We start from the raw sequence: 24,962 nt of genomic DNA on the forward strand, positions 1-24,962 counted from the left end.
GCTGTTCTTCTCTCCTCTCTCCTCAGGTATCGGAGGTCTGGAGGAGTGCGTCTTGAAGTCAGCCACCCTGTCCACCTCCCCTGCCTGCCCCCCCTTCATCCCTCTCAACATGGAGGCCATGCCCATCGTACGGGTGGCCATAGAGCCCAAACACCCCAGTAAGTCTGGCAGGGATGCACACATGGTTAGACAACATACACCACCCTAAGGAGGTTTTTTTGAAGAGGTGAATCCCTTTAACAATATGTTCATTTGTTATTTGTTATGGTCTCCTGTGGTACAGTAATATTTCAACATGCTGAAGTATAACACAAGATACAGTTACTCACTTTATTTATCCTAATGTGAAATGTTGTAGATCAGTTGTAGAACAAAGTAGGAAAGAATATATCAAAGTAATAAATACGTACATTTCTCTGTGTGATATTCAAACGGGGAGATCGAAATGCTGTTACTCACCGTCCCAAAGACTCCGAAAAAAGTATACATATAAAAAAGTAAAAAATACATATATATACATACACACCTGAGCACCCACATATATATATATACATACATAGACACATATATACATATACACTAGGGGTGTAACGGTATACGTACCCGTACCGTACCGAAATTATTTGGTACGGGCCCACCGAAGAGTACAGAACGAATATAACGTTAAACGTAAACAAATTGAGAACGTGAACAACTTTTTGGAAGTAATCTCAGGTGTGCCAGCAGATCTGCCCTTTTGGCAAGCGACTTCATTTTTCTTTAAACAAACATGAAAATACAATGACAAGCAAGTCCTAATGTCAAACTGGCTGCTTAGGTACTATTACAGTACAGTTCAAATACACATTATTTCAGTTCATCGAAATGCTGCACCTTAATGTTTATTTTATTATATTTTGTATTTATTTGAGTGAATACATTATTCACAGTTTAATAATAATTACAACAACAAAAATGTGTTCATGTTTTGTGATAATTGTTTCTGCTGTACCGAAAACGTACCGAACCGAACCGAACCGTGACCTACAAACCGAAGAACGTACCGAACCGAAATGTGACCTAAAAACCGAGGAACGTACTGAACCGAAATGTTTTTGAAGCGTTACACCCCTAATATTCACACATAAAGAGGTACAAAAATAAAAACTAAGGCACAACAATAAATATATAAACCTTCTATGACAGCTGCTTTATGAATGTGTGTGAATGGCTGAATGCTGACGTGTTGTAAAGCTCTTTGAGTGGTTGTGAAGTGCTGTATAAATGCAGTATGTTTACCACTTAAGCCTGTAGACAGCCTCTCAGTGAATGCGGACATTAATGATGATTTGATAACGACTGGTCCAAGCTAAACCATCTTCTGAAGTACGAGCCAGGCCTTCAGAAACAGTTGGTCACAGTTTTACAACTCCATTGGTAATAAAGTGCCATCTTTCACTGTGTGGCATTCAGTCCCAATCCTATTAGTTATTACTGATTATATATATAAGTTTAAAACAAAAGATTCATTGTGTCGAATGTTTTAGTATTTCCCTAAAACAGCTGACCACAAGCAGTACTAAAAAATTAAATGCATTTGTCAGGGGCTATTTTCAGCCACAGATTATTGCATATTTGGTTCTCTAGTGGGGATTTGAGTACAAACAAACTACAGTGGGTGCATAGGAATAAAGAAACATGTTGTTGTGTGTGGCTCATTGTTGGGATCTTTTATTGTGCACAACAATGAGGCTTTATTACTGGTATCCTGTCTGCTTGTACAGGAGAATTCAGATTATCACAGAATTATGTTCTGACCATTTGTTGAAATATATAGTAGAATTTAAACTTAGATAATGGTGGGTTGATGAAATCATCTTAAATATTATTATTATTCTTATGATCATAATGAGGAAAAGCACTATATACATTTTTTTGTCATTAAGATTTGTATACATAAATACAGAACAAACATATACAGGAAGCTCCCCCGGCACCCCAATTATTCTCACACACACACACATGCCTACTTACACCTGCGCACACATTCATATGACATCAACGTAAAGCATCATGCACATTTACAACAAACACATCATATACACGCACATGTACACATATACAAATATACTTCCTGTCCCTCCCTAGGACAGTGCACCTTTGATATAGGCCATGAAGATGTGCCACACTCCATTAGATTTGCTTGGGGCATTATTTACCCTGGCGATCATAATTTCAAAGGCTGGAGTCTCTCTCATGAGCCATTCTGTAAACTCTGGCTTATGTGGGCTCTTCCAGTTGCGCAGAATAAGCCTGGCAGCTACAATAAAACCTGTTAAAGTCAGTCTAAGTTCTGCTTTAGTAAGGCCTGGTGGCACAAGAGATTTGTCCCCCAGCAAACAGAGCTGTGGCGATTCTGGTAGAGGTTTTCTGAGCCACCCTTCAAGGTTTTTTAATACCACTTTCCAAAAAGGCACTATAGAGCATGAGCATGAGCATTACATTTCCAACATGTATTGTCCTGAGTTAAGCCCATCCATCCATCCATCTTCTCCCGCTTATCCGTGGTCGGGTCGCGGGGGTAGCAGTTCTAGCAGAGAGCCCCAAATGTTCTTTTCCCTGGCGACATCAACCAGCTCTGACTGGGGGATCCCAAGGTGCTCCCAGGCCAGCGAAGAGATATAATCCCTCCACCTGGTCCTAGGTCTACCTCTTGGTCTCTTCCCAGCTGGACGTGCCTGGAACACCTCCCTAGGGAGGCGCCCAGGTGGCATCCTAACTAGGTGCCCGAACCACCTCAACTGGCTCCTTTCGACGCGAAGGAGGAGCGGCTCAACTCCGAGTCCCTCCCTGATGATCGAACTTCTCAGCTTATCCCTAAGGGAGACACCAGCCACCCGGCGGAGAAAACCCATCTCGGCCGCTTGTATCCACGATCTCGTTCTTTCGGTCATGACCCATCCTTCATGACCATAGGTGAGGGTAGGAACGAAAATGGCCCGGTAGACAGAGAGCTTTGCTTTCTGGCTCACCCCCCTTTTCATCACAACGGTGCGGTAAAGCGACTGCAGTACCGCTCCCGCTGCTCCGACTCTCCGGCCCATCTCACGCTCCATTGTTCCCTCACTCGAGAACAAGACCCAGAGATACTTGAACTCCTTCACTTGGGGTAAGGACTCATTCCCTACTTGGAGTGGACAGTCCATCGGTTTCCTGCTGAGAACCATGGCCTCAGATTTGGAGGTGCTGATCCTCATCCCAGCTGCTTCACACTCGGTTGCGAACCGATCCAGTGAGTGCTGAAGGTCGCAGACCGATGAAGCCATTAGAACCACATCATCTGCAAAAAGCAGTGGTGCAATCCTTAGTCCACCGAACTGCAGACCCCCTCCCCCACGACTATGCCTCGAAATCCGATCCATGTATATTACAAACAGGATTGGTGACAAAGCGCAGCCCTGGCGGAGGCCAACCCTCACCGGAAATGGGTCCGACTTACTGCCGAGGACCCGGACACAGCTCTCGCTTTGGGAGTACAGAGATTCGATGGCCCTGAGTAGAGACCCCCTCACCCCATACTCCCACAGCACCTCCCACAGTAACTCCCTGGGAACTCGGTCATACGCCTTCTCCAAGTCTACAAAACACATGTAGACCGGATAAGCGTACTCCCAGGCCCCCTCCAGGATCCTTGCCAGAGTGAAAAGCTGATCCGTCGTTCCACGACCAGGACGGAATCCGCATTGTTCCTCCTCAATCTGAGGTTCGACAATCGGCCTGACCCTCCTTTCGAGCACCTTGGAGTAAACTTTCCCGGGGAGGCTGAGTAGTGTGATGCCTCTGTAATTGGCACACACCCTCTGATCCCCCTTTTTAAAAAGGGGAACCACCACCCCGGTCTGCCACTCCTTCGGTACTGTTTCCGACTTCCACGCAACGTTGATGAGACGTGTCAACCATGACAGTCCCTCAACACCCAGAGCCTTCAGCATTTCCGGGCGGATCTCATCCACCCCCGGGGCTTTGCCACTGTGGAGTTGTTTGACGACCTCAGTGACCTCCCCCCGGGAGATTGGTGTTGATCCCCCGTCATACTCCAGCTCTGCCTCTAACATAGAGGGCGGAGTTGTCGGGTTCAGGAGTTTCTCAAAGTGTTCCTTCCAACGCCCTAACACTCCATCAGTTGAGGTCAACAACGTCCCATCCTTACTGTACACAGCTTGGATGGTTCCCTGCTTCCCCCTCCTGAGGTGTCGGACAGTTTTCCAGAACGACTTTGGTGCCGCCCGAAAGTCCTTCTCCGAACTTCTCCCACACCCGCTGCTTTGCCTCGGCCACGGATGAGGCTGCTGCCCTTCGGGCCTGTCGGTACCTTGCAACTGCCTCGGGAGTCCCCCGGGATAACAAATCCCTGAAGGCCTCCTTCTTCAGTCGGACGGCTTCCCTGACCACCGGTGTCCACCAGGAGGTTCGAGGGTTACCGCCCCTTGAGGCACCTAGGACCTTGAGACCACAGCTCCCCGCCGCGGCTTCGGCAATAGAGGCTTTGAACACCGACCACTCTGGTTCAATGTCCCCAACCTCCACAGGAATGCCCGAAAAGCTCCGCCGGAGGTGCGAGTTGAAGGCCTCCTGAACTTGGGCCTCCTCCAGACGTTCCCAGTTCACCCGAACTTCACGCTTGGGCTTACCAGGTCTATCCAGAGGCTTCCCCCGCCACTCGACCCAACTCACCAACAGATGGTGAACAGTTGACAACTCCGCCCCTCTCTTTACCCGAGTGTCCAAAACATACGGCCTCAGGTCCGATGATACGATAACGAAATCGATCATGGACCTTCTGCCTAGGGTGCTCTGGTACCACGTACACTTATGAGCATCCTTATGTTCGAACATGGTGTTTGTTATGGCCAATCCATGACTAGCACAGAAGTCCAGTAACAAACCACCACTCCGGTTCAGATCAGGGGGGCCGTTCCTCCCAATCACGCCCCTCCAAGTGTCTCCATCATTGCCCACATGTGCGTTGAAGTCTCCCAGCAAGATTAAAGAGTCCCCTTCAGGAGCCCCATACAGGACTCTTTCCAGGGTCTCCAAGAAGGCTGTATACTCTGAACTGCTGTTGGGTGCATAAGCACACACAACAGTCAGAGTTTTCCCCCCCATAACCCGCAGGCGTAGGGAGGCGACCCTCTCGTCCACTGGGGTAAACTCCAACAACGAAGCACCTAACCGGGGACTTGTGAGTATCCCCACACCCGCCCGGCGCCTCACACCTTGAGCAACTCCGAAGAAGAATAGAGTCCAACCCCTATCCAGAAGTAAGGTTCCAGAGCCGACGCTGTGCGTAGAGGTGAGCCCAACCAGATCCAACTGGTAACGCTCCACCTCCCGCACAAGCTCCGGCTCCTTCCCCCCCAGAGAGGTGACGTTCCACGTCCCCAAAGCCAGCTTCTGTCGCCCGGGTCTGGTCCGTCGAGACCCTCCGCTTTCACTGCCACCCTTCTGGCAGCGCACCCGACCCCATCGTTGTTTCCCGTAGGTGGTGGGCCCGCGGGACGGAAAAGCGGAGGTGTTGCCCACGTTGCCTTTTCGGGCTGGGCCCGGCCGGGCTCCGTGGCAAGCCCGGCCACCAGGCGCTCGCCGACGAGTCCTCCTTCTGGGCCTGGCTCCAGAAAGGGACCCTGGGCTTCCTCCGGGCCGGGTATCCTCACTTCTTGGTTTTTCTTTCATGAGGTCTTTTGAACCAATCTAAGTCTGGCCTCTTGCCTGAGACCAATTTGCCATGGGAGACCCTACCAGGAACACAAGTTTCCAGACAACACAGCCCCCAGGTTCATCAGGGCACACAAACCTCTCTACCACGGTAAGGTGCTGGTTCTTCAGATGAGTTAAGCCCATTTTAAACAATTTCAGGGGTGTAAAATAATATCTATGCACAATTTTATAATGGATAAACTTGCTTCTTGTATCCCTTGTAGCCCAACCTACATTCGAGACTATATCCTGCCATAGATCCTCCCTAATCTCACTACCAAGATCTCTTTGCCATTAAATTGTCAAACATCATATGTGTAATTCGTTGCACAATTCAAACGGGATCGAAAGATAATCTTTCTCTCTCCATTGACTTCAATACATACTTTTTCCGAAATAAGGTCCCATGGAGCTCCCCCGGAAGGGGAGGGACTTCGCCACTCTATACCGATAGCAGCACCGTTTGTCCAGCGGATTAACGGTATACCAATACCGTCCAATCAGGTACCGGTATTGACTTAGTACCGGTTCTCGATACCCATCCCTATAGTTGTATTTATTAAATGTGTGCGCTCTATATCTAAAAGCCCAAATAAAATATGAAATGGTGTAAATTCAATATTTGCCGCCAAATAATGTGCAAAACATTATGATTTGTGTTGAAACATTTTCATTATTAAGTTTTTATTTTAAAATAACATCCTCCTTAGCAACGATCATTACAGTCCTTGACAGCGGTCTGTTCTACTGGATTAACAACGTGTCACATGTTCTGAATTGACCAATCAGAACTTTATTTAGCCGCCGTATTGTTTATGGTTGAATGTGGGCCACGAAAAAAAATGGTATTCTTAAGTGGGCCCTGAGTTGAAAAAGGCTGGGAACCGCTGCTCTAGAGAGTATGTGTAAAAAAGCAGGAAATAAAAAATGGAACTCACCTTGTAGTAAACCCGCAAGAGAAAAAGCATTTGAGCTCCATACTGTTTCAGAAAAAACTCCTTGAAGTGGTTTTGAACATGATATGGCATTTAATCAAGGCAGCCTTTAGCTGAGTATCTGCAGGCAGAGAGGAGACCTCACGGCTTGCCTTGTCGTGCTCCAAAGGGAGCGGGGCCAGCAGCTACTGACCCAGAATTAGCACTTCTCTAACAGGGCTGAAATAGAGAGATATGAGGGATCTCTAAAATGCATGATCTGTTTGGTATTTTGAGCAAAACACATCATAGACATGTTTTTTATATATTTGTATTAGGGCTGTCAGTCGATTAAAATATGTAATCGCGATTAATCGCATGATTGTCCATAGTTAATTGCGATTAATCGCAAATTAATCTCACATTTTTGATCTGTTCTAAATGTTCCTGAGAGGAATATGTTTCACGTTTTTAATACTCTTATCAACATATGAGTGGACAAATATGCTTTATGCTAATGTTTATTATCATTTGAACAATGACAAATATTCTCATGAATATTAAACACAACAACCTCTGAACATTACAAATATTCGCCTCAATTCAACCTGGAACCTCTCTGGTGTGTGTGTGTGTGTGTGTGTGTGTGTGTGTGCGCGCGTGTGTGTGCGCACGCGTGTGTGTGCGCACGCGTGTGTGTGCGCACGCGTGTGAGATCGTTGGAGCTATGTGCAACTCAAGGCATATGCTCGAACGGGAGCTGCCTGGACGCTGCAATCATGTTGCGCACTATCCGTGCTGAGTGTGCTGACTTTTCGTACAATGTCCCACTGTCTGGCTTCCTGCATAAAGTCAAGTGCTCGGCGCAGTTGTCGGCGAAATGTCGCTCCTCTGTTTTCATTGAAACAGCTCCTAATATCCGTTAGCGCAGCTAGCTAGCACCAGATGCTAACAACAACAATACACGTAAGGTCTCTCTCTCGCTCGCTCGGGCCACACACACACACCCTCCCGGTCCTCCCGATGGCCAGTCGGTGCCTGCCGGTGAGCGTAGAAGTGTGGTCTGCCGCAAGCGGACGGCAGGAGCGGGGCTGTCAGCATCAGCTTGTAGGTGGTATTTTAAACTCGATGCGCTCTGAAACTACGGGGCGGCCGAGGACAAAAAATACACATGCGTTTATCGCGTTAAAATAATTAGTGGCGTTCATTTTTGTTTGCGTTAACTTGACAGCCCTAATTTTTATATATCTGAGACCCATAATATGTGCCTAAAAATATCATGATAGGAGATATTTAAAGCCAAAATACTAATGTTCATGAACACTAAATACTTGTCTGTGATCCACCATCCACTGTACTACTGTTACACAGCCACCACTGTTCCTATACACTAGATGTTCTAAACTGTCAGTACAGAAACTCAATGAAGGTTTCCCCGTGTGTCTCTGTGCCAGGTGACATGCCAAAGCTGGTGCGTGGGATGCGTCTGTTGAACCAGGCTGACCCTTGTGCTGAGGTTCTGATCCAGGAGACAGGGGAACATGTACTGGTCACTGCTGGGGAGGTTCACCTGCAGCGCTGCCTGGACGACCTCAGAGAACGGTCAGTGTGTGGACCCTCCAAAAGTGTGTGTCTCTACCTGTTTTCTTTACAAGAAAATATTGTCCTGTCACTGTGCTCCTTAACCTGTTAAGCCCGAGAGACCCCGGTACCGGGGCCCTCCTGCAACATCTGGCAGGAAACAGTGTCTGAGGGCATGTTCAATTAATAAACTATGAATGTTTTATATCCATCTAACAGAAAGAAACTCATCTAACTGATCATTTTAATTTTATTATTTTTTAAAAACCCACAATGCTAACGCTGAGCCTCTGAATTAGCAACGAGCGAAAAATGCTAACAGATGACTGCACTGAAATTCACTCACAAAACCTTATTATTTATCTTTTCTGCACATCCAACCCATCGTTTCACATCGTGAGGGGACACAGAATCGAGGGGTACCCTCATTATCACTCAATGATACGAACTCTCGGAGATAATAACAAGAACAGACATCAAAACATATGGCTCTAGGTAGCTAAAACGCTAACATGGCTCACCTGTGTCGTAGTCTGGTCAAAAGTGGTCTTCAATGGCATTAAAACGATAAAAACGCTGCTGAAGTTAATCCATAGGTTAATCCAATGTGTCTGTGTCCCTTTGAATGATTTCTGATAATCCATGAGCAATAAACCTGCTTTTCTGTTTTCAGAAGTCAGAGCTAGAGACAGCTTCACTCTGGTGCAAACCTACATGCGCAAAGCCCGCACCTTTTTGTTTTACCATGTGTGTGAGTGGGGAGATTCCCCTTCGATTCTATTGGCTCTAACGGTCAGAAAGAAATGTCAATCACCAAAATCGACCAATGGGTTCCAGAGAAACGGTAACACCCCCATTTCCACCCAAATCACCTCAGAGGTGGAGTTTATTTTTGCTAAACCTCTCTAAAAAGGTCAAATGTCACTCGTTTTGCATCAATCTTGATACAGGGTACTTATTATATGTTGTACTTTGGATTTCTAAAGCTTTTAGTCTACCTTACTATCATCCAAGGGTAGTTTTCACTATAAGTAAAAAATATTTTTTGGACGGACACTATAATTTACAGTTTTTTACTATGTTCAATCTGAATTTTCTTTAAAATAAAAAACATCTATATTGATTCTGACTTTTCTACATCCAACTCACAGCTTTATCATTACTTTGAGAAAGAAGATTATTAATTTAACCCTTTTAGAAGGGAAGATATGGTCATTTGTTCTGGGAATGTAATTTTCGAGCCTGAGACCTGAAAAACAGGCTCAGGGCTAAACTGGTCAAATTATGTATTTTTTCCCTTCTCGTTCTCTCTTTATGTATCTTCTGTCTGAGTCAGATTGATTGTCTTTGTGTCTGGCCTCCTGTGTAGTGACTGTGTACTTGTGTTCAGTTATGAAGTACACATTGAATACAATGTGTGTTCATACACTGAGTGACTCAGGCACAGCCGCGACTCAGGATCCCGGCGTAGATAGACACCAAAAAGAAATTTTGGGGAAGCTGGGTTATTCGGAACATGAGAGTACACAGGTACAGACAGAGACAAGGAAGAAGTAAGGTGTCCCCCGACAGTCTAAGCCGGGGGTGGGCAAACTTTTTGGCTCGGGGGACATTATGACTTTTAAAATTTGACAGACGGGCCGGGCCAGTAGCAGATCGGTGAAAAAATATTTAGCTGTCCACTCCTCATTAAACACTCGGCACTCATTGTCGAATTTTCTTTTCTTTGGTCCACTCATTGTTACTGATGCAGGTTCAAAGGTGAAGTAGGTTCAAAGGTGAATTATTGTGTCATTGCGTCATCGTTTGCGTCATGATGTAACCGTTTAACTTCTTATGACCCACACAGCGTTTTACGTCGCTGATTTTCACCGCAACACCGCTCACAACAACATCAATAGAGGACTGCGTCGGGTAGTTTTTAATCATACGAAGCCAGATTCAATTAAAGAACTACTTCTCCAACCTTATACCTTTCTCCAGAGTGCCGTGGTTCATTGTTTATTAATGTGGTTCAGCGGCATTACCGACCGCATTACCGCCCGCTGCAGCGCTGCTCTTCCACCGGAGTTTATTCTCCCATTAACTCGCGGCAGCGGACGCTGTAAAGTATTCACTGTCTGACTGTCACACAAGCAGCTGATAAATATCCCCCATCCCCATAAGTGAATGTGTTTTAGTCTGAAAGCTGTTTGGCATCACAACGCTGTTATGAAAGTTTCTCTGGCATTCTACAGGTGATGTTAGCATAGCAACCGAAGCTAATCAGACTGTCTAAACCAGGGGTGTCAAACTCAATTTCATCGCGGGCCACATTAGAATTATGGTTGCACTCAAAGGGCCGGTGGTAACTTTAAGACTATATAAATATACATAGATAAATATAAATAATATATATATATAAAAGAATGTATTATTTTTAGGGCTGTCAGTCGATTAAAATATTTAATCGCGATTAATCGCATGATTGTCCATAGTTAATCGCAAATTAATCGCACATTTTTTATCTGTTCTAAATGTACCTTAGAGGAATATTTTTCAAGTTTTTAATACTCTTATCAACATATGAGTGGACAAATATGCTTTATGCTAATGTTTATTATCATTTGAACAATGACAAATATTCTCATGAATATTAAACAACAACCTGGAACCTCTCTCATACAATACAAATGGGGGGTGTGTGTGTGTGTATATGTGTGTGTATTGGATCGTTGGAGCTTTGTGCAACTCAAGGCATATGCTCGAACGGGAGCTGCCTGGACGCTGCAATCATGTTGCTGCAATCATGAGTGTGCTGACTTCTCCAACGTCCCGCTGTCTGGCTTCCTGCATCAAGTCAAGTGCTCGGCGCAGTTGTGGCGAAATGTCGCTCCTCTGTTTTCATTTAAACAGCTCCTTATATCCGTTAGCGCAGCTAGATAGCACCAGATGCTAACAACAGCAACAATGCACGTAAGGTCTCTCTCTTGCTCGCTCGGGCCACATTACACACACCCTCCCGGTCCTCCCGATGGCCAGTCGGTGCCTGCCGGTGAGCGTGGAAGTGTGGTCTGCTGCAAGCGGGCGGCAGGAGCGGGGCTGTCAGCAGATGGTATTTTAAACTTGATGCGCTCTGAAACTACGGGGCGGCCGAGGAAAAAAAATACACATGCGTTAATCGCGTTAAAATAATTAGTGGCGTTAATTTTTTTTTGCGTTAACGCGTTATTAACGCGTTAACTTGACAGCCCTAATTATTTTACAATATTTCCTCTGCATTGGATTATTATCGGATAGGGTAATAACTTAATAATTAACTACGCCTGAAAGCAGAAGTAATTGCAGTGCGCATCTCACAAAATGAGATGCATTGTGGGACATGTAGTTTATGGGCAACGTGCTCCTGTAAAGAGGCACGTGACCTTATAATAAACGTATTATATTATTTGCAAGCTCTTGTGGGGCCACAGCAAATGAAGTGGCGGGCCGGATTTGGCCCCCGGGCCTTGAGTTTGACACCCCTGGTCTAAACTACTTGTTGCTATCATATTGTGGCATAAGCCATTTTCTACACGCATATTTTACCGGCGTAGTTTTCGTTATGATTTTACTTGTGATGGCCACATGATTCCATCCGATAGCTGCAATAATACAAAACAAGGAAAACGTCTGCCTCTTCAAAATGGTCAATAACAGTGAACGGATGGTTATTAAAGTAAGGTCAAATAAACAGAATCACACTAAGCCTGGTTAGTGTTGCCTGACTTTATATAAGTGTGTGGTCGTGTTGCTCAGCGCTACTGCTTGTTACAACTTGTATTCGCTGTACTCGCCGTGAACTGTTATTGCTCAGGTTAATCTCGACTAGGGGTCGACCGATTATCGGTTTGGCCGATTATCGGGGCCGATATTCCGCATTTGACCGATTATCGGTATCGGCCTTTTTTTTATCAAATTGCCGATAAAACTTTGGCTCTGATGCGGCCGTTTCTCTGGCTGCAGTCACCACTCTGTGTACACGAGCAATGTCCCGCCCACAGCGCTATCTGATAGGCTATTACTGAAGATTTTCCAGGCGGGAGCCAGCCAGAGAGGCGGGACCTTCTCAGATTACAGGCAGGTGCGAAAGAACGCAGACACAGACTGAAGCAAGCAGCAGCGCTGAGCGGCAGAGCCATACATGTGTTAAACCGAAGTTCAATAAACATCCCAATCCCCTATGCTGAAGTTGCAAAAACACCACGATCTTATGATCCAATTCTATCAGTTTCCCAGTTACACAGGGATGCGGGAAATCAGTCAGAGTTGGGGGTGCGTGCAGCGTCTCACAGCGGAGTAACTGTGGTGCGGGGGGGGGGGAGGGGCTGCGAGTGGAGCCTCGCAGTTTTTCAGGTTGATATGTGAAGCTCATTAGCTAATCAACATGTATTTAGCAAATGTTTAGCAAAATATTAGAAGTGAGACTACTAGACTAACGTTAGGTCTACATTAATAGCCTCACTTTTAATAGTTTGCAAAACATTAGCACTAGTGTTTTACAGTTGCTAGCAGCTTATTGGGATTTTATACTAGATAGACAGATATAATAAATTAAGCATTATTGTTAGTTAAGCATGTCAGCCTGCAGCCCCACTTCTTGTCTCTCTCTAACTCATTGCAGAAGACTGCACTAAAGAAAAGGGCACAGAGAGGAAACCAGTTGTAAGATGTTTAAAAGTTAATTAAACATCATATATGCTTAAATGTATTTCAAAGAAGTTGTGTTGGAGATTGTGTTATTCTACATTTTGACACCAAGATTTTTTTTTTTACTGCAAATGTATATCGGTTCCAAATATCGGTTATCGGTCTCCTTGATTTCTAATAATCGGTATCGGTATCGGCCTTGAAAAAGCCATATCGGTCGATCCCTAATCTCGACCCCCGCCAATGTAAGCGTGACGTATTTGGTTCTTAGATCTTGCCGGGTTGCCGAGTGGGGCCAGCTGAATAGACCAGACTCCAGCAAAGGTCAATTGTGTCTAGAGTGCGCCATCTAGTGGGATCAATCAATCAATCAATGTTTATTTATATAGCCCAATATCACAAATGTTACATTTGACTCAGTGGTCTTCACAGTGTGTACAGAATATCAACTGAAATGCCGGGTATTGCAGGAAAAAGGCTAAATGAATGCAGTCTTTACTATAATTTTGACAATTTTCGACCAATATATGGCGGGCCGGATTAAAAAGCCCAACGGGCCGTATTTGGCTTGAAATTCAAAAGCATATTTTCCAAAACATAATTCTTTAAGAGTTACTATTCCAAAGTGCTGTAAACACTGAAGCCTTTAGATCAGGGGTATTCAACTAAAATTCAACGAGGTCCTGTTAGAGAAAATCTCCCCATGCAAAGGTTCGGAACTTCAAAATGTCTAAGTTGCTTTATGAATTAGTGTGATATATATTGAAGTAGCTTCAGCTTTATCAATGTCTGCATTTAATCAACAACTGACTGCCAATCAAATAAAGAAAGTACAATTCAAAAACAACAATATTTATTGTCAATTAACATTGAACTACACCAGGGGTGGGGAACCTTTTTCCTCTCAAGGGCCATTTCAATGTTTTTAACATCCTCAGAGGGCCGTACAAATTATTGACCTCTGCTTAAAAAACTAAAATCACAGCCCATTCATTTGGCCTTTCTTTCATGCTGTGCAAAGAAAAAGCAACCTCTTAATCTAGATATTTCACCATGACTCACGCATGCATGCACGTGCAGGGTTGTGGCATGACCACCCAAACAGAAAGATATGGACACAAGATGTGTGCAAATGTATTTAGTTTCCTATCCATGTGAACATGATTTAAGTGGGGGGGACCTAACCTCCTCTAGGGGGGTCCGGGGGGCATTCTCCCCCGGGAAGATTTGTTTTTAAATGTTGAAGTTAAAAGCATCAATCTAGTGCACTTTGAGAGCAACATTAGGAGATCTATGGACACATCTCTCAACACCCAGATGAAACACAACTGTAAACAGATTTTCTTTTTCTTTATGGATATTTTACAAATCAAACTGTATTCTTGTTTATTAATAACAACTTTTTTGTACTGTCATATAGTATTGTATACCCGTTTACTTTATTCTCTTATTTTTTTATAACTATAATGATCATATAAAGATGTGCCTTTACCTCACTGGTTGTAGAAAAAGCTTCTTATATTCGTTAGCATAGCTAGCTAACCAGATGCTAATAACAACAAAGTTATTGACTGTATGATCAGTATGACGGATGAACAGATCACCACTGGGCTTTCAGCTAAAGACACAGACACGCAAAAACTGCAGCATGTGTACGGCTCCTTATGGGTTCTGCAATTTTTGGAAGTGCCGGAGCGGAGCTGCGTTCTGGTGCTCTCCGTCAGAACTACACCCCTATCAGAGATACCACGTGATGACATGTTAGGCTTGTGTTGTGTTCAAGGACCCTGACCTTGGCCAAGAAAAACAGGCACTCACTTGTTTAATTATTTTGCGGTCTAGATTTCTTTAATTTTTTTCTTTTTTGCGTGTGTTTATAAATTACCTCGAGGGCCACACCAAATGGTCTCGCGGGCCGTATACGGCCCGGGGGCCGGAGGTTCCCCATCCCTGAACTATACAGTAAATACTGTGGATATGTGTAATGTTCCTCTCTGGCTGCATTTCAAAATAAAATAGAGAAAATAAATAAAATAGCTTTTGAAAATATGTGTATCTTAAAAGTGCTTAATTTTAGATAAATAAAATAAAGTGTAGCAGCAGCTTGAGTTTCCCTTTTTCTTTGTTAACCGTTTCACATCATGACTTAACAGTTTCAGCCGATTATAGAACAATGACAGTCTTTACACATCATAACAATTGAACAGTTTTAAAGTTTCTCTTTCTTTCCCTCTTATATTGCAGTCCCTCACTCACTTTGTTTTATTCAGTGCGATAATGCAGCTGGAGCTTGTCCTGCCAGGAGTTTGAATCTGGGCTGAAATGGTGTCAGTGACCTCAGTTCTGACTTGAGAGGGAATGTTTGGTCAAGCACTTTGTGTTTTGTCTCATGGTGGCGTTTTGGCACTTTTAATGAGCGCCACAGTCTCTGAACAAATGAGACACACTGGTTCTGTGCTCCCAGTGGGAAGGATGAACATGAATGAGTCCACTCAGGGTTCAAAGCTCTGTTCTCACTGTCCACTTTCCTCTTCTTGGAGAGCGTCATGTGTCATTATTTCTCTCCCTGTATCGCTCTCTCATCTCTTCTTCTGTGTTTCTCTCCCTGTATCGCTCTCTCGTCTCTTCTTCTGTGTTTCTCTGCCTGTATCGCTCTCGTCTCTTCTTCTGTGTTTCTCTCCCTGTATCGCGCTCTCATCTCTTCTTCTGTGTTTCTCTCCCTGTATCGCTCTCGTCTCTTCTTCTGTGTTTCTCTCCCTGTATCGCTCTCTCATCTCTTCTTCTGTGTTTCTCTCCCTGTATCGCTCTCTCATCTCTTCTTCTGTGTTTCTCTCCCTGTATCGCTCTCTCATCTCTTCTTCTGTGTTTCTCTCCCTGTATCGCTCTCTCTCATCTCTTCTTCTGTGTTTCTCTCCCTGTATCGCTCTCTCGTCTCTTCTTCTGTGTTTCTCTCCCTGTATCGCTCACTCGTCTCTTTTTCTGTGTTTCTCTCCCTGTATCGCTCTCTCGTCTCTTCTTCTGTGTTTCTCTCCCTGTATCGCTCTCTCATCTCTTCTTCTGTGTTTCTCTCCCTGTATCGCTCACTCATCTCGTCTTCTGTGTTTCTTTCCCTGTATCGCTCACTCATCTCGTCTTCTGTGTTTCTTTCCCTGTATCGCTCTCTCATCTCTTCGTCTGTGTTTCTCTCCCTGTATTGCTGCTCTTCACTCACTTTCCTCTCCGCTTCTCTCTGCCACGCTCTCATCTCTTCTGTGTTTCTCTGCCTGTATCGCTCTCGTCTCCTCTTCTGTGTTTCTCTCCCTGTATCGCGCTCTCATCTCTTCTTCTGTGTTTCTCTGCCTGTATCTCTCTCATCTCTTCTTCTGTGTTTCTCTCCCTGTATCACTCTCTCGTCTCTTCTTCTGTGTTTCTCTCCCTGTATGTGTTGTCTGTGTCCACTTAACATCAATTCAGACATCATGACACAATTCCATCAGATTAATGATAAAAACCTAGAGGACATTATACAACTTCTGAAATCCTCCTCCTGCTGCCTTGATATTATTCCAACAGGATTTTTCAAAGATGTTTTGCCCTGCATGGCCTCAGAATTACTTCATATAGTAAACAAATCTCTTCACTCAGGTATTTTTCCACAGGCCCTGAAAACTGCAGTCATTAAACCGCTCTTAAAAAATAATAATCTAGATGCTTCAGTAATGAACAATTACAGGCCCATATCAAACCTGCCATTTCTAGGTAAAATCATTGAAAAAGTTGTTTTTCAACAGTTTAGTAATTTCTTGCATTTAAATAGTTGTTTCGATGTGTTTCGTCCAAACCACAGCACTGAGACTGCTCTTGTAAAGGTCTTTAATGACATCCACTTAAACACAGACAGTGGCAGAACTTCAGTATTAGTATTATTAGATCTCAGTGCTGCGTTTGACACAGCATATTACTAGACCGACTGGAAAACTGGGTGGGACTTTCGGAAACAGTTCTAAATTAGTTTAAATCCTACTTAAAGGACAGAAACAACTTTGTTTCTATAGGTAAATACACATCTGAGTTGACAAATATGACATGTGGGGTTCCTCAAGGCTCCATCTTGGGGCCTCTTCTCTTTAACATCTACATGCTACCACTGGCTCAGATAATGAAGAACAACAAAATAAGTTACCATAGCTATGCAGATGACACACAAATTTACGTAACAATTTCACCAGGAGACTATGCTCCAATTCAAACACTGAGTAAGTGCATTGAACAAATCAATGACTGGATGTGTCAGAACTTTCTCCAATTAAACAAAGATAAAACTGAGGTAATGGTTTTTGGAGCCAAGGCAGAACGTTTAAAAGTTAGCGCTGAGCTTCAGTCTGCAATGTTCAAACCAACAGATAAAGCCAGAAATCTAGGTGTAGTCATGGACTCTGACCTGAGTTTCAACAGTCACATTAAAACCGTTACTAAATCAGCCTACTATCACCTAAAGAATATATCTAGGATTAAAAGACTAATGTCACAGCAGGATTTGGAAAAACTTGTCCATGCCTTTTATCTTCAGTAGACTCGACTACTGCAATGGTGTCTTCACAGGTCTCACTAAAAAATCTATTAGGAAGCTGCAGCTGATTCAGAACGCCGCTGCTCGAGTCCTCACTAACACTAAGAAAGTGGATCACATCACTCCTGTTCTGAAGTCTTTACACTGGCTTCCTGTGTGTCAAAGAATATATTTCAAAAATATTGCTGCTGGTTTATAAAGCACTGAATGGTTTAGGCCCAAAATACATTACTGACCTCCTGCTAAACTATGAACCATCCAGATCTCTCAGGTCTTCAGGGACTGGTCAGCTTTCTGTCCCCAGAGTCAGAACTAAACATGGAGAAGCAGCGTTCAGTTATTATGCTCCAAATATCTGGAACAAACTCCCAGAAACCTGCAGGTCCGCTGCAACTCTTACTACTTTTAAATCCAGGCTGAAGACTTTTCTTTTTGTCGCTGCTTTTAATTGAACTATTCATATCTTAAACTGCACTGTAACTTGTATCCATGTACTTTTTCTTGTAATGTTTAATTGAACTATTCATATTTTAGACTGCACTGTAACTTTTATCCATGTATTTTTCCTTAATGTTTATTTTATTAGCTTTTCTTTTTTAATGCTTAATGTCTTTCATTTTTTTTTGTAAAGCACTTTACGTTGAAAAGTGCTATATAAATAAACTTGCCTTGCCTTGTATCGCTCTCTCGTCTCTTCTTCTGTGTTTCTCTCCCTGTATCGCTCACTCGTCTCTTCTTCTGTGTTTCTCTCCCTGTATCGCTCTCTCGTCTCTTCTTCTGTGTTTCTCTCCCTGTATCGCTCACTCGTCTCTTCTTCTGTGTTTCTCTCCCTGTATCGCTCACTCCTCTCTTTCGCCCCCTGTCGGCGGCGGTTAAAATAGAATCGCCAGGTCAAAATTGAAATATCCTATTAATGTATCGATTATAGGCCCGGGTCCGTATAGGTCGGCGTCCGGACCGCGGTCCGCCTGTTGCCGACCCCTGCTTTAGATGTTGCAAACACAGCGAATCGCTTTAAAACCCTGAACACTTAACATCTGCTTTTCTGTTCTTTACATGACCAGTCAGGATTAGCTTTAGTAATAGTACTAATGAGTACAAAAAAAATATTGAAGTATGTGTACCCAGTCCTACAATAGGCAGACTGTTAGGTAGAATGTGAAGCCTGTAAAGGAGCAACCAGAGTCCTGTAGACAAAAGGCAACAAAACAACTTTATTCTAAATATAACCATTAAATGGGCAATCACCTTTATTATACCCATGTTAACACTATTATTACCCCCATATAACACTGTTATTACACACATATAACAACCAAGTAACACCAATATTACACCCACAGTACACCGTAATGATACTTTTATTACACCCATATTACACTATTATAACAATGACATTACACATTTCTCAGCTAACATTTTAGAAAGCTGCTGGCTGCAGAGGTGGGTCCCCTCAGATATGAATGACCTCCCCTGACCTGCAGCCTGAGCTTCTTCTGCATATGTTAGCTTTGTAAAACCAGAGTATTGATGAAAGGAGAACGCATGTAACTTTCATGTCCTCCATCAAAGTACTGAGTCTGTCTTTTATGTAACTAGTGGGACTCTCTCAGGATTTGTAAACATTGTAATTATTATCCCACATATGGCATGTGCTTTGTATCAACAGCTTGGGCACACATTGTGTGACAGCACGTTGCTAGCTTTAACCATGGTTGACTTTGTGAGAAGCATGTATTCATCAGTTTATTGATACCATCTTTTTTCCTGAAGTCACTTGCTATGGAAAGCTGTGCCGCTGTGTTCATTCATCTAAGCCAGTGGTTCTCAACTGGTCAGGCCTCGGGACCCACTTTTTCCTTGGTCAATACATCGCGACCCGAAATTTTGAACCACTCAAATCTATTCAACAAAAACTCGTGCAGTAAAATATACTCTTTTCAGCATACATTATTAATAAAAGTGAAGTACAGTGCATATATCCCTTATATCCCTTCACAGAACTAAAGTATGCTTTTAAATAAGGTTTAATGAGATGATGGAATCAAAGCTGAACTGTATAACATAAAAAGGCACACATGCTGAAAACCCAACCCCAGCAGGGGGTCTGGGGGGATTCTCCCCCAGGAGATTTTTTGAAATACTAACATAAACTACCCATTCTGGTACACTCTGAGAAGAAAATAAATAAATCTATTACTACCCGACATATTAATAATATTTTTTGCCATTGTTCGTTTTTCACTTTGTTCTGACTGCTTGCTGCTCCTCACAGAGAGAAGAGCAAAGAGGAGAGAGTCTGTGTGAATTACTTTAAATTGTGGGTAAGGGAAGATAGCCCCCATTGTTCTGTGACCTGTCAATCATCAAACTGGGGGTCATATTTCATTATGTGTTCATTTTTATCTGAAGTTGCACCCATGGATAAAGAATAGTTCTACCGCAAAGTTATTCTCCGTGGGGACTTCCGGCAACAATCTTGATTCTGATCAAAGGCCAGAAAACATCAGCAAAGATGTTTTATTGAGAAGATGATCGCTACGTGACAGAAGTTTTCAAAACCGTTCATGGTCTCCGGTACTTCCAGTCCAACGCCTACTGCATGCACAGCGTTAGAAAATCGGGCCTTCAAAATAAAAGTTTGACTTTTTTCCCCCTCAAAAAAGAAAAACACATCTGCGACCCACTTGAAATGGGTCCACGACCCACTTTTGGGTCGCGACCCACCAGTTGAGAACCACTGATCTAAGCTGTGGCTATCCCAGCGGATGTCTTATAAAGTGTGAGCAGCCAGGCCCTGCTGCTGATGTGATAATAACAGAGTGTGAGGTAGTTAGCAGCGTGGCTCTAGTCATGTGGGAGGGTAACTTTGTGTCATGAGTTGTACAGAGATAGAATACAGACTGAGCAGCTGAAGCCAAATATTGGTTTGACCTGTCTTGGAGACTTCAGAGTTCAACTTGAAGGTTCAAAGGTGTTATTGTCATATGCACAGTAGTGTAGTTATGGCAATGAAAATCAGATGTCCCAGACTCCCCCCAATAATGCCCCCAATAGTGCAAAGAAAAAGCAACTTCTTAATCCAGATATCTCACCATGACTCGTGCATGCATGCACGTGCACGGTTGTGGCATGACCACCAAAACAGAAAGATATGGACACATGATGTGTGCAAATCTATTTAGTTTCCTTTCCATGTGAACATGATTTAAGTGGGGGTGGGACCTAATCTCCTCTTGGGGGGTCCGGGGGCATGCTCCCCCGGGAAGATTTTTTTTTTTTAAATGTTGAAGTTAAAAGCATCAATCTCGTGCACTTTGAGATCAACATTAAGAGGTCTATAGATACATCTTTCAACACCCAGATGAAACAGAACTGTAAGCAGATTTATTTTTCTTTATGGATATTTTAAAATTCACTCTCCTTTCAAACTGTATTCTTGTTTATTAATAACAACTTTTTACTGTCATATAGTATTTTATACCCGTTTACTTTATTCTTTTAGAATTTTATTTATTTAGTCTAGATTTCTTTAATTCTTTTCTTTTTTGCGTGTGTTTATAAAATACCTCGAGGGCCGTACCAAATGGTCTCACGGTCCGTATACAAACCGGAAGCCGGAGGTTCCCCACCCTGCTTTACATGTAATCCATTACTCCCCACCCTTGTATTGTTAGTGGAAGAATTTATATGCCAATGTCACATTTATTTTTATCATTGAAAAAGGAAAATGATTCATCATAAACTGGACTGGAATCCATTGCCATTTGTGGTGGAGATGACATGGTCTTTTCCCTTGGACCCATCTTTCTCCTGATATCATCCTGCAGGCTGACTGATTGGATATGCTTATTGACCAAATGCACAAAAGAATCCACTTCTAAATGCAATGAAGAAGCAGCGCGATCGATTCAACCAAAACAGATCAGGACTTGAGCTGACACTTTAACTCAGTGGTTCTCAAACCTTTTCTGCCATTCCCCACTTTGAGCAGGTGGGCCTTTTCAAGCCCACCTATCGTGAGCTACTTTTACTCCTCTCTTTTTAGTTTTTTGCAGTGTATATATTTAGTACATTTTAACATTATTATGCTGACCTTTAACCTTTGTGTGCTGTTTGGGTTTGTGGGACCCGTTTGCAGTGTTTACTAAAAGAACATGTTACAATTTAATTATTTTAACCTGCTTTATTTGGGGGTTGACCTCACCTCCTCTAGGGGGGTCCACACCTCCTCCAGGGGGGACCTCACCTCCTCTAGGGGGGTCCACACCTCCTCCAGGGGGGACCTCACATCCTCTAGGGGGGACCTCACATACTCTAGGGGGGACCTCACCTCCTCTAGGGGGGTCCACACCTCCTCCAGGGGGGACCTCACCTCCTCTAGGGGGGTCCACACCTCCTCCAGGGGGGACCTCACCTCCTCCACGGGGGACCTCACCTCCTCCAGGGGGGACCTCACCTCCTCTAGGGCGGTCCACACCTCCTCTAGGGGGGGGTCCACACCTCCTCCAGGGGAGACCTCACCTCCTCTAGGGGGGGTCCACACCTCCTCCAGGGGGTCCACACCTCCTCCAGGGTGGACCTCACATCCTCCAGGGGGGTCCACACCTCCTCCAGGGGGGTCCACACCTCCTCCAGGGGCGACCTCACCTCCTCCAGGTGGGACCTCACCTCCTCTAGGGTGGACCTCACATCCTCCAGGGGGGTCCACACCTCCTCCAGGGGGGTCCACACCTCCTCCAGGGGGGACCTCACCTCCTCTAGGGGGGACCTCACCTTCTCTAGGGGGGACCTCACCTCCTCTAGGGGGGTCCACACCTCCTCCAGGGGGGTCCTCACCTCCTCCAGGGGGGACCTCACCTCCTCTAGGGGGGTCCTCACGTCCTCTAGGGTGGACCTCAGCATTCTTTCTTTTTCTTTATGCATATTTTACTAATCACTCTCCTTTTAAACTGTTTTTTCTTTTTTCACTGTCCTATAGTCAGGGTTGGGAGGGTTACTTTGTAAATGTAATCAGTTACTGAATACTGAATACATGGCTCTGAAAGTAATCCGAACAGTTACGTGTCTTAAAAAAAACGTACTCAGATAACTTTTAGAATACTTTCTTTTTCCATAACAGATGGGTATGTTTTGGTGACACGTATGTTACTGTTTTAGTGGCTCATCAAGAACTCAAACACAACATCTTGGTGTCATTCTGGACAGCTCTCTCATCTGCACCCCACATCAAAAACATCACCCGGACTGCATTCTGCATTCTTAAAACCTTTCCTTGGAATATGTTATGAATTGTAAGGTGTCCTTGGGTGCTTTGAAAGGCGCATCTAAATAGAATGAATTATCATTATTATTATCTGAAACGATGTAATAACTTTTAAATCGTTTTCCAGTCACTTTGATTTTATCCCATTATAAATGTCATCATTTACGACAATAAAGAAATGCTACATAAACGTTATCTTGCACATTTTATCCAACCATCCAACCCCCCCCCCCCCCCACACACACACACACATAGCTGAAGAACCCTGACAAAGCATGTTCTGTGTTGCATTGGGTTCTTTGTATACTCAGTAATGACTAAACCCTTGTATCTGCGAGCAGTTTAGCAGCAACCATGAAAAGAAGACCTAATTTTAACAGGATGAAATCAAGCCTATTTCAAAGTGAAAGATTCTGCCACAAAGAAACACTTTGGAGCTGAAAGAGCAGAGGCGGGTAGCGACAAAAGAAAGAATGAGACAGACCTGCAGCAGACAGGTGTGGGCTGCACAAGGTCCAGGTCTCTATACATGGCTGCTTCTGCACACACAGATAAAACACACTCATATCAATTAGACTCTATCGCTCAGCAACATCTGAAATGAAAATATAAGCTGATTCTCAGCCAAGTCCCATTGACTGCTCTCTAACCCCAGCCCTTTCGTTCTTGTTTGTATTCTTTCAAGCTTTCTAAAAACATTGCGTCATTGTGAGTCAGACAAAAGCGGCTTCTCATTTTAAGCTTGCTACTGTTAATTGTGTATGGCTGAATTGAGAAATGTTGCCGGCAGATGTAAGCTCCAGAGAAGAAGAAACCAAGATATTTAGTATGAAAAATGATTGTATTGACAGGAAAAGCTGCCTTTCCTTCAGCATGTTCAGGCAGTAGCCAACACTGAAACACATGAGCACTTACTACAGTTTACAAAAGCAGAAACTAACACTGTTCTAGTTATCCCCAATTTTTTTAAATGTAACAGTAATCTGATTATGTCTTTTGTTATGGAACTGTAAGGGAAAACAGTACCCTTATTTTGTATCCTGATCATGTAATCCTTTTAGATGTAATATGTTACTTCCCAAGCCTGTTGCAGAGGTCACTGTCAGGCATTTCAGTCCGCCCTTGTTCATTGTCAAAAGAGAAAATATTTCTACGCGCATGGTATCTCATCTGTAAAAGATAACTCTGTCTGATACTCCAAAAAGCATGCCTTTATGGAAAGGGTTAAAAACTGAAAAAAGCATTAGAGAAACATATTTTACAAGAACCGACAGTATTCAATCGAATTCAAGCATTATAGACATGCACTGCTTCACCTCCTGCTGATGAAAGGGAAGTTCAATCAGAGGCACATCTCCCAGGGCTGCTCACTCTTAGCAGGGTTGATCCTGTTCAAGCAGCAGGTGGAGATGTGGAAGGAGAGCTGAGTCAAATGTAATGTTACTCACTCCTGTGGTTTTATGGATTCTTTTCAAATCCTCGAATCATCATTTCCTTTCCTTTTGATGAATATAAGGAAAACCATTTGTGTAGGTGTCAGGCTTCTGCCCTGGTGTTATTGTAGTATGAATGCAGAGCCCAATAACTGTAGAAGGTGATATTGTGATAACTGTTTGATGTTGTGTTGTAGTAGAAGGTGGCAGACATTGTTCATAGACTGAAAAATGTCTTCGAGAGCCACAAACCAGAAGCTCTGTCCCACAGATGATTCTCAACATCCATCAGGAGACTGACTACGAGTTCGATCTAAGCCGTAGTAAAAGTATCTTTGTTGAATGTCCTTGCTTTGGACTATAATTCATGAAATGCTAGACAAATACTCCATTTAAATCAAAGGAGCGTGGGGGCTTCCTGATTGGAGAGGGGGATCAGCTGGATGATAATTGGCTTGTTTCTTGGTTTGTTTGTTTGTTTGTTTGTGATGTGTCTTCAGCTAACTAGTTATCGTTGTTGTCTCTAGTGGGTCTTACTTTTCTCTGGAATTATTTTCAGTACCTCTGATCAAACCAAATACTCTACTCGGCCCGAAGGAAGAGGCTTAAACTCTGTGTGCAGAGGGGGGGAGTCTTTATTCAATATAGAGCTGGATACCGCTCACCAATTTCATTTAATTTCAAACCTTTATTTATCCAGGTGTATCCCATTGAGATCATTGATCTCTTTTTCAAGGGAGACCTGCTCAATCAGTCTTCTAGTCCGCTTTATGATCTGACGGAGAGGGGTTCTGCTCTCTGAGGGTCAGTTTCCA

The 24,962-nt window shown here is 43.7% G+C and overlaps 1 protein-coding gene across 2 annotated transcripts in view; it reads left to right on the plus strand.

Moving 5' to 3' along the window:
- efl1 (elongation factor like GTPase 1) overlaps positions 1-24,962 on the plus strand; it is a 136,867-nt gene that overhangs the window by 89,648 nt on the left and 22,257 nt on the right. For both annotated transcript variants that reach the window (XM_034106822.1, XM_034106832.1), the window contains exons 16-17: positions 27-158; positions 8,105-8,252. In XM_034106822.1, coding sequence (XP_033962713.1) covers positions 27-158; positions 8,105-8,252 — 280 coding nt within the window. The remainder of the gene's footprint in view (positions 1-26; positions 159-8,104; positions 8,253-24,962) is intronic.

Source organism: Pseudochaenichthys georgianus, chromosome 3 (genome assembly GCF_902827115.2).
Source record: "Pseudochaenichthys georgianus chromosome 3, fPseGeo1.2, whole genome shotgun sequence".
Classification (NCBI taxonomy): domain Eukaryota; kingdom Metazoa; phylum Chordata; class Actinopteri; order Perciformes; family Channichthyidae; genus Pseudochaenichthys; species Pseudochaenichthys georgianus.